Consider the following 11219-nt stretch of genomic DNA (forward strand, 5'->3'; position numbering starts at 1 on the left):
GACCCTGAAAATGTACCATGGAGCGGTGAGAGCTTTCTCATGGGAGGTGGTGGGAGCTGATACTGGGAAACCCAAGAAAAGAGTGGAGGACTCTTCCCTGTGACCAGCAGGGCCTTGGTCAGTCATAGCATCCTGCTGTTAGCCAGATCCTTAATGCAGCCTAAACACAATTTTAATTATTCACATTAATGTTCTCTATTGGGTACATAGAACACTGGATACGTCCTACTCAGTATCTCCTCAAGGCCAAATAAAATATTCAGGAACTGATTTAAGGGGAAAAGGAGGAGGAAGAGGAGGAGAAGAAAAACAAACAAACAAACAAAAAGTAGGAAAATAAGATCTTTTAAGGAAAAAGGTTTAGTTTCTCTTTCTGGCTGAGGTAATCTCAGTTGTCAGCTTTAGGAAAGAGTCCCCCAGGTAGGTCCAGAAGATAGGGGACCCAGTCTGCCTTCACAACCACTAGCTGGGATGTCTTATGAGGTGCTCAGCCTTGGCTGTCATGACAGTTAATGAGAAGCTTGGGAAAGGGCTCATAACCCCACATCCCATCCACTGAGTGGGTTTTCCTAGCCAGGCACACTTGCCTCTGGACCATTCCACCAAAGGCAAAAGAGCAGGGCAAATATTTACTTGGGCCCCCACTTGCACGCGCGTACACACACACACACACACACAGAGAGAGAGAGAGAGAGAGAGAGAGAGAGAGAGAGAGAGAGAGAGACTCAAGGCATTGGGAGCTGGACAGCCTGTTCCCTTGAGACCTATCAATCTAGCCAGGGAATGACCTTACTAGAAAGCAACACATCGAAAAGTGCCAAGTGACACAGCCCAGGCTGAACGTAGAAATGTGTAAGGCACTCACAGCTGGAGCCGAGAGCAGGCACCAGCCAAGCCACAGCATGCGCAGAGCTAGCTCTCTTGACTTTGAGGCCTTGGAGAATGGGAGTACGAGCAGTGTCTGGAGCCGTTATCCTTTGTACTGCTGTAGGAAAAGAAAGAATCTCTGGGTGGCAAGAGAAAATGGGACATGCAGGTCAGTGACACTGTGGTCCCTGTATGTCCCTGGGTCAGGCTAGCAGTCACACAGGTGAGAAGCCCTTAATGATCTTGGTGCTAGACAGGCTGGGCAGAAGAAGGAAGGGATGTGTCAAGAGAACCCGGGCTACTGTGGAGTGCCACCCTGAAGAGCAGGCATGCTGCAGACACACGAGTCACTGTGGAGACAGCAACTCGGCCCGAGCACCAAGTCTTGGCCCCGGGGAAGACTCTATATTTTAGGGGCAGCAAACTATAATTTCACAGGACACTCTCGGTTCTGGCCACAACAGCCAGGCAGGTGCCACAGGACAGGCCCTTGATTAGCAGGAAATTCTCTGGAGACTTGCCTGTTGCTCCCCAGCGACAGAAAGCCAAGTGTCAAGTGTAGAAGCCGTAGCTTACAGTCCTCAGATGGTGTCCCAGTGTGCCCGTGCTAAAGCCCTCAGTGCCTTTAATCGTTTGTCATCTAGTCTGTCCTCGACGTCCAGTCTTTTTTACATGCTTCTCACGTGTTTGGTTTAAAGCTTTAAATAGGGTTGCACCTTCCAATGTATTTTAAATGCATTGGGAGTGTGCACGTGGTGACTGCATATGCATTCAGTACATGACGTTGTGCTGTGAACTTCCTACTTCTCTGTTTCTGATGGTATCCGGATGGTGCGGGAGAATTGTCTGTATTCTGTCAATCATGTTTTAAATAAACGCTGATTGGCCAGGCAGGAGGTAAAAGTGGGAAAACCAGACAGGAAGGAGAAATGATGTAATGAGAACAGGAGAACTCTGGGAAGAAGGAAGTTGATTCTCCCCACTCATGCCCAGATCACCAAAACAGCAGGATGTGATCTGCAACCACTGAAAAAGGTGCTGAGCCACATGGCTATCATAGATCAGAAAAAAATGGGTTAATCAAGATGTGAGAGTTTGCCAGTGAGAGGCTAGAGCTAATGGGCCAATCAGCTTTATAACTTATAGAGATCTCTGTGTTATTTCTTTGGGGCTTGCCAGCTGTGGGGTACTGGGCGAGACAGAAACCCAAACAAGCAGGCCTGGCCCCCTCATGTTACAGTTTTTAATACCTGCCCACAACACAGTGTGTCCATAAGTCTTGGTTTTAACTGGTGCGGTGTGACCACTCTTGGGGTGCACACCTAGCCTGCATCCAGGCCCTTCTTCACTTTTCCTGGTGACTAGGGATCTAACTCACAGCTATAGCACAAGCTTTGTTGTGCTGGCCATTCCCAGATTTAGCTCCAGAATGTCCGCTCCTGTCTATTCCCACACGAAGGGTTCTATTTCTCCACCCTTCCGACATCTTCGACAATTTGTTAGATATGAGGTCTGGGTTGCTTTTGTAGTGACTGACAGTACAGGTTCAAGTTTTCCCCATTCACTAGTTGTGATGGTCAGTCGTGAGTGTCGACTAGACAGGATTCAGACTCCCCATGAGTATTAGTTTCCTTTACTATTCCTGTGATAAAAAAAATACCCTGGCAAAAGCAACTCTAAGGGAGAAAGAGCTTATTTCCCTCAAAATTCCAGGTCCATCATTGCAGGGAAGGCAAGGCAGGAACCGGAATCAGCCAGTCACTTCAGTCAAGAGCAGAAGAAGAAGGAGTACGTACATGTGGGCCTACTGCTCAGCTTGCTTTCTACACCTTTATAGGGTGCACGGCCCAATCCCAAGGAATGGTGCAGCCCACCTTTAATTGGGTCTCCTCACATCGATTAGTATAATCAAAACACCTGTTACCTGAGGCACGCCCACAGATCAGCCTGATCTAGAGGGTCCCTCGCTGAGACTTTCAAGTGATTCTATGTACATCCTGCCACGTTGACAATTAAAACTAGCCATTATGCTGATGTGGTGGCACACCTTTAATCCCAGCACTCCTGCGAGTTCTAGACCAGCCTGATCTACATAAACCACCCAGAGTTACACTGTGAGACCCTGTCTCAAAAGAAATCCTAACCGTAATACCATGGAAACAATTTCTGGGCATGCCTGTGAGGGATTTTCTAGATCAGGCTTTAAGTTGGAAAGACCGCTCCCACCCTTATGTGAGCAGCGCCATTCTATGGCTCCCACCCCATATGTGATCTGCATCATTCTGAAGTTTCCACCCTATCTGTGGGCAGCATCATTCAAAGTCCTGCACCTCAGAAAGAACGAAAAAGAAGAAAGGAAAGTACCGGTGTCATTTCCCAGATGTGGATGCGGTATGACTCCTTCCATCACGACTTCAATACAGACACAAAGAGCTGTAACCCCAGGGGAACTGTGAGCCAAAGCGACCTTTTCTTCCTTAGGTTGCTTTTTCCAACGGGTGAGAAAAGTAGCTACTACCAATGCAAGCGGATAACTACATCCTCTGGCTCAGATTTTGACTCCCTAAAATGGGGGTGTTGGTTACCTGATGGGCTTGTTGTGAGGGCTAAGTCAGCCAGTGGAAAGTGTGTGTGGTGTATAGTTAAGTGTTTCGTCATCGCGGGCAGTGGCAGGACCCATGGCTGCAGTCCCTATTGCTGTTGCTGTCCTGGAACGTTTACGGGCTCTTCCCAGGCTTCAGAGCCATCTGTCTTTTCTCTACCACGGAGTCTATTTTTCCCCATCATTCTGTTGGGTTCTCAGGTGTTATGGCTGATTTGCAAGTGTAAGCTAAACATTCTAGATGCTAATTTCTAGCACACCTTTATTGCTGTGAATACCTTTTCTTGACCACCTCACAACCTGTTAGTGTTGACACTGGAGTCTTTGACTGAGCAAAAATTCTGATATCCAGGTGAATTATTTTATCACTCTGTGGTCAGTGCTTTTAAAATGTTAATTAGTCAATGTCTTTTACTCCAAAATTATAAATATATTACCTATTTCTTTTGTTAGTATCTTTTAAAATTTTTCTAATACTTTTTTCTTTATAATTTAGTAGTTATCTGTACATACATATTTAGAAACTTACTATATAAAATAAACATAATTAGAATTTTAGCACCTGAACTGATCTCTTGGCTATCACCTGGCTTTTATTGCTACTGGGTAGGTTATTTGCTTGAAATGTGTCTTGCACAAAGGTCCGGGTCTTGGTGACTTTGGCCCAGACTGAGGGTGTGGAAGATGCTGTAAAATCTTTAAGTGGGAGGCTGGAGGCTTAAGAGATGGCTCAGCCCCATTTGCTGCTCGTGGAACGAACCCTAGTTCAGTTCTCAGCATTAACATGGCGGCTCCCAACCATCGATAACTCCAGTTTTAGGAGACTAAGCACCCTTTTCTGGCCTCCAGGGACACCAGGCACGCATGCAATGCACTTATTGACATGCAGACAAAACACACACATAAAGAAGAAAAAGAAAAGAGGTGGGGACAGAAGAAGTACCAAGATCAGTAGCTTTGGAAAGGAATGCTGGTCTCTGGAGCAAGTGGCACCTTCACCCCTCCAATCCCTCTACCATGATGTCTTGTTAAGAACCTAGCTGGTGCTGGCCAGAAGCCCTTGAATCACCAGAACTTAGTAGAACAAACCTTTTTTCTTCATAAGCAACTCACCCAGGTATTTTGTTATAATGACACAGGCATGACTAGTAGACTCCTTCAGTGTGAACTTTTAGAATTTTCATATCTTCCCATTGAATAGCATAACCTGTCCTTTCAAGAATATAAGAATGTGTGGGTATATTCTTTGAAGAGCACCTTGGGATAAATTTATTTTTTCCCCACCAAAAATAAAATTCTTATTGAAACATAACTTGTCACAAAGAATTTATAGATGGCTTTGGGAGCAATCAACACCTTTGAAAGAACTTTCCATTTGTGAGAAAGACACATTTCTTCATTTTTAATCTTTCTTTTACATTTGATATTTAAAAAACAAATCCTAGTTTTATTATTTTAGTAGTGTCACACACACACACACACACACACACACACACACACATATATATATATATATATATATTTGGATTTTACAGAAACAATATAGTGCTGATTTATATAAAATGGTATTTTATGTTGTCCTGGCTAGATTTTTATCAACTTGGCAGAGCTAGGCTTACCTGGGAAGAGAAACCTCGTTTAAGAAGATGTCCCCCTCAGATTGGACTGTAGGTAAGTCTTGATGAATGTTTGATGTGAGAGAGTCCAGGCTACAGGAGGAGGAGGGCAGTACCGCCCCTGGACAGGTGATTCTACATGGATTAAGAAAGCAGCCTACGCCAGCTGTGGGGAGCAAGTCAGTAAGATGCCTTCCTCTGTGGATTCTGTTTCAATTCCTACCTCCAAGTTCCTACCTTGACTTCTCTTCATACCGGACTATAAGCAGTAAGATCAGTGGTCCTCAACCTTCCTGTTGTGGTGACCCTTTAACACAGTTCCTCGTGTTGTGGTGACCAACTATAAAATTATTTTGTTCCTACATCCTAATAGTCATTTTGCTACAATAAGAATTGTAATGTAAATGCCCGATATGCTACCCAGAACCTCTGTGTAAGACGGAGCAGACACTTCCTCTGATCATTGCTTTTGGTCGTGGTGCTTATTACAGCAACAGCGACCAACCTAAGACACATGTGTAAACAGTTAGCTTTCTTGTTAGTTCCAGTAGTTCTTACTGGTGACTACTTGCTTCTCTCTGTAGATGAGTCTTCTGTCTGCCAATAATACTGTGTTTTCTATCGAATCCCTATTTTACGCATCTATTTTTCTTATTGCAATCATCAGTAAGTTTTACAAAAATGGAGTATCCTAATCCCAAAACATGAAATTTGAAATTATCTAATATCTGAGGTTAATTAAATGCTAATATGACTTCATGGTTTGATGGTCCAGTGTATATCAACTATTATTTAAATTACCTTCAGGCTGTGCATACAGGCTATATAAAATATAAATTAATATTACATGTAGACCCAAAATCTGAAAGGTTCTTGAAATCTTAACACTTTTAATTCCAAGAATTTCTGATAATGGACACTCAACTCATATCGTGTTAAAAGTAGCAATGATGATGAATGTGTTTTGTGCTGAGACACAAACAAAATACAACTAAAGTCTCTCTCCTTTTTGAAAACAGTGTTTGTTGTGGTGTCTTGGTATATATTTTAGTCAAGTCAAGAGTTTGAATCTCTAGTTGTCATAGTTAGCTGCAGCCGTAAACCTGGCACAATATAGACTCTAGGTCTTGGAGGCACCTGGAAAGAAGGGCAACTCAGTTGAGGAATTGCCTCAATTGGGCTGACAAGTGGTTATGCCTGTGGGGTCCTTTTCTTAATTGCTAATTGTTGTCTGAGGACCCAGCCCACTGTGGGTGGTGCCATCCCAGGCCAGTGACCCTAGGCTGTAGAAAAATCAAGCCTCGAGCATGCTAGGGGAAGCTAGTCAGCATTCCCCATGGCTTCTGCTTCAGTGCCTTCTTCCAGCTTTGAGCTTCTGCCCTGACTTGCCATCATGAGGGACTGCCACTGTCAGCTGAAGGAAATCTTTTCCTCCTGGGTTGGTTTTGGTCATGGAGCTTATTACAGCAACAGAAAGCAAACTAAGGTCCTGATTTCCTGGGAAGTCTTACTACTTTAATTCCTAGCCGCAAAATCTGTTAAGAGTTGTTTACTGCTTTTTCCATATGATTCAGTGCCTCTTTGCAGCTCTTAAGAAAATTGACTTGCTCTGCGATTTAAGTATTGATTTAATAATTTACCTAGGGATTGCTAAGAACTGATTCCACTCCTGATACATTCGCGAGTAACAGCCTACTTTAAAAATAGACGATCATAGTTTTATTAACAAATAGTTTGGAGAGGTATTTCTACAAATGCCCTTAGAAGTGAAAGGAGTCTCTCAGCGTCACTGACGACCATGATCACAGTGGCCTCATTAAATAGACAGTTTTTCCTTGATTTTTGACCAAGGAAGACTTAATATATGAGAGATATTTTGTGTATTACTTAAAGTTTCATATAATTCTACTTTAATTTCTTTTAAAACTTTAGGCTCTGAAGAATATATATATATATATATATATATATATATATATATATATATATATATATATATATGAATTTGGGGAAGGATTTTCCATTCTAATTTAAATAATCACTAGTTTATTCAGCTTTTCTTCTATCCATTTGCTTGTACAAAATTTTGTCAATTGTATCTATATGTATCTATATACATACACAAATATGTATCTATAGTAGACTATCCTAAAACCATAGGTATATTGCATATCCTTAATTTTTACCATTGATCTTTTCTCCTTTCATTATTATTCTCTGCCCAAGTTTGAACATCTTGTTGCAGACTTCTCCAGAATATAAAACAAACCTTTTAGAAATTGGTCACCAAAAGAACACATAATCCATTTTTTAAAGAAAAAATGGAGTACAGACCTAAACAGAGAACTCTCAACAGAGGAATCTAAAATGGCTGAAAAACACTTAAGGAAATGCTCAACATCCTTAGTCATCAGAGAAATGCAAATCAAAACAATTCTGAGATTCCATCTTACACCTGTAAGAATGGCCAAGATCAAAAACACTGATGACAACTTATGCTGGAGAGGTTGTGGGGTAAAGGGAACACTTCTGCATTGCTGGTGGGAATGCAAGCTGGTACAGCCCCTTTGAATATCAGCGTGGCAATTTCTCAGAAAATTAGGAAACAACCTTCCTCAAGACCCAGCAATACCACTATTGAGTATATACCCAAAGGATGCCCAACTGTGCCACAAGGACATGTGCTCAACTATGTTCATAGCAGCTTTGTTTGTCATACCCAGAACCTGGAAACAACCTAAATGCTCCTCAACCGGAGAATGGATAAGGAAAATGTAGTACATTTACACAATGGAGTACTACACAGCAGAAAAAATAACAACAGCTTGAATTTTGCAGGAACATGGATGGAGCTAGAAAACATTTTGAGTGAGGTAACCCAGACACAGAAAGACATTTATCACATGTACTCACTCATAGGTGGTTTTTAAACAAAAAGCAAAGAAAATCATCCTACAAACCACAATCCCAGAGAACTTAGACAACAATGAGAACACCAAGAGAGACTTACATAGATCTAATCTACATGGGAAGTAGAAAGTAGAAAAAGACAAGATATCCTGAGTAAATTGGGAGCATTGGGGACCTTGGGGGAGGGTTGAAGGGGGAGGGGAGAGGCAGGGAGGGAGCAGAGAAAAATGTAGCGCTCTATAAAAATCAATAAAAAAGGGGCGGGGGGGGGACAAACCCTTTCACAAACCGTAGTGCTTTGAAGGTGTGATGTCTTCCACAGCCTCGGGGATTTGAACCCTTGGTCCCCAGACAGTGCTGCTGCTGTAGGAAGCTATAAAGTCTTTAGCTGGGAGCAGGGTAGCTGAAAGTAGCAGGCTCCTAGGGAGCATGCCTTTAGGTTTGTAGTCAGCCCTGTGTCCTGTCTTTTCTCTGCTGCCTGGTTCACTGACGTGTGAGCAAGTAGCAGCTGCCTCACATTCCTCCTGTCATGGAACCACACACACAGCATCACGGGACTACACACACCATCATGGAACCACACACATCATCATGGAACCACACACCACCATCACGGAACCACACACCACCATCACGGAACCACACACCACCATCACGGAACCACACACCACCATCACGGAACCACACACACCATCACGGAACCACACACCACCATCATGGAACCACACACCACCATCATGGAACCACACACCACCATCATGGACCACACGCCACTATCATGGAGCCACATACCACCATCATGGAACCACACACCACCATCACGGAACCACACACCACCATCATGGAACCACACACCACCATCATGGAACCACACACCACCATCATGGACCACACGCCACTATCATGGAGCCACACACCACCATCATGGAACCACACACCACCATCATGGAACCACACACCACCATCATGGAACCACATACCACCATGCCTGTTCGCCATGATGCACTGCCCTCAAAGCAAAGGAGCCAAAGTGCATCCCTCCCCACCTAAGCCCCATTGTGTCAGGGATTGTTCACAGCAACGACAACACAACCAGCATGCCAGCTTTAATGTCACCAATTTTTGTACTTTCTAGTTCTCTTCTTTTGTTGGTATTTTATAAGCCTCCATTTTAATTTTCTTTCTCCTTCTTAGTTCTTCGGATTTCCTTGAGTGCAATTGCCCTTTTTCTCACTTCTTAAGTTGAAGCTTAGATCATTTGTTTTTGTTCTTTCTTGCTTTTTGATAGATGTATTTAAAGCAGTAAATCTCTCTAAAGAAATACTTTAGTTATATTTCACAAATGCTGGTCTGCAATGCTTTCATTTTGTTCATATCTAAGTATTTCATACTTTTCCTATAATTTCTCCTTTTACAGAGGGATTACTTGTTGGCTTTTTCTTTAGTCTCTGGCACATGGCATTTTTTTAAAAAAAATTTAAATTCTCTCTTTGTTATCGACTCCTAATTTTGGAGCTTTGTGGCTGAGGAATATGTACTGTGCAGTGACGTTGACTTTTTGGAATTTAGTGCAGTTTTCCCTGTCACCCAAGTTCAGTGTTAAGTTTTGTGACTGTCCCATATGCCCCTTAAAAGAATATGCAGCCTGTATTTATTGGGTGTGAAATATGTATGTTCAGGCTTATTAATTATGTAATTCAAATATACTATTTCACCCCTTTCCTTTCTTTCTAGCTTATTGATTGGTTTCAAAGAGGAGTGAATTAAAATCGCCAGCTACAAAAATTGATTTATCTACTTATTTCCGTAATTGAGTCTCGACTCTTTTTTGTTTTCCACGTTTGTTAGATTTACTATTGGATGTGTGTGTGAGATTGATCCTCGTATTGGCTTCGTCTAATGTGTAGTGTATCTCTTCCTTTTGATGAAATTTATCCTAAAATAAGTTGTATCTGGATAAATTGACGCCTATGAAATATTGTTGTTACCTAGTTGTTTAATATTTATTTTCCAAACTTTAATCTTACATACTCAGCCTATGTCAGGATATTCCTAATATAATGGAAATGATATAAAATCAATAAAATATTCTCTGAAAACAACTAGACAGCTCGGGGCAAAAATGTTAGCTCCTTGTTTGCTCTCTCCTCCTCCCATCTCAACATTACCCTCAGCCCTAGGGGGACCAGATTTTGCTGTATCACTTACTCACATTTTCTTATGCTATTCTCCTATTTGAATATCCCTAACTAACTTTTCATGCTTCTTCTATTGTATCTTTATGTGACCTGATAACTAAAGGTGTCACTAACACTATATTCTCTTCTACACATTGTGGCTAATGTGTCACCTTTCCCTCCAGAATTGGATAAGAGACATCACTTTATTTATCGCCACATCCCCAGGGCCAAGGATGGTATGTGCTCATGATAAATCTGTATTTTTATTGCTTGGTCCCTGCCTCTTTGGTTAAGCCACTCAATATGAAGGAGCTCTCCAACCTTTAGGAGTGCCATAATAGAGTTACTCTTTGATTTTGAATGTTGCAGGCCACTATCTTTGTCTCTTATCTCACTGAGCTGATCCATATGCTTAAGATGAAGAAATAGCAGCTGTGGCTTCACAAGTGTTTTCAGGCCAAGTGATCAACCAGTGCGGCAGGAGAAGTAACCCAGAAGAGTATCAGCTAGGGCAGGGATGGCCCAGGGCAGGCATCAGCCAGGTTTGGGGGGTTAACTGTATAGCAGGCTTTCTTTTGGGACACCAACCAGGTCCCAAATCATGACATGGAGACTTATTATTAGTTATGAATGCTTGGTCTTAGCATATGCTTATCCCACTAGCTCTTATACAACCTAACCTGTTTTTCTTCATCTATGCTTTGTCTTGGGGCTTTTTACTGTTCTTTCATTCTGTGTGTCCTATTCCATGTCTTGATGACTGGTGGCTGCCTGGCTGGCCCTAACCTCTTCCCTCCCTTTTCCCTTATACTCTTCTCCCTTCTTTTCTCCTGAGCCTAGATGCCTCCTCCTACTGATTCTCTCTGCCCGCCAGCTTAGGCTATCCTTCTTTTGCCTAGCTATTGGCCATTCCGCTTTTGTTCGGCCAATCAGGTGCCTTAGACAGGCAAGGTGAAACAGCAGCACATCTTTACGTAATCAAACAAATGCAGCACACCCCCCAGTTGTGCCCTCAACAGAAAGATGCCCTGGGAAACAGCACTTGCC

The 11219-nt window shown here is 42.6% G+C and overlaps 1 protein-coding gene across 1 annotated transcript; it reads left to right on the top strand.

Annotated features, from left to right (window-relative positions):
• Nucleotides 1-8563: 8563 nt before the first annotated feature.
• LOC121677073 (histidine-rich glycoprotein-like) lies at nt 8564-9127 on the top strand. Its single transcript, XM_042054514.1, has one exon. It carries the CDS (start codon nt 8564-8566, stop codon nt 9125-9127), a length of 564 nt encoding a protein of 187 aa, XP_041910448.1.
• The last annotated feature ends 2092 nt before the right edge of the window (nt 9128-11219 follow it).

Source organism: Arvicola amphibius, chromosome 2 (assembly GCF_903992535.2).
Source record: "Arvicola amphibius chromosome 2, mArvAmp1.2, whole genome shotgun sequence".
NCBI classification, from domain to species: Eukaryota; Metazoa; Chordata; class Mammalia; order Rodentia; family Cricetidae; genus Arvicola; species Arvicola amphibius.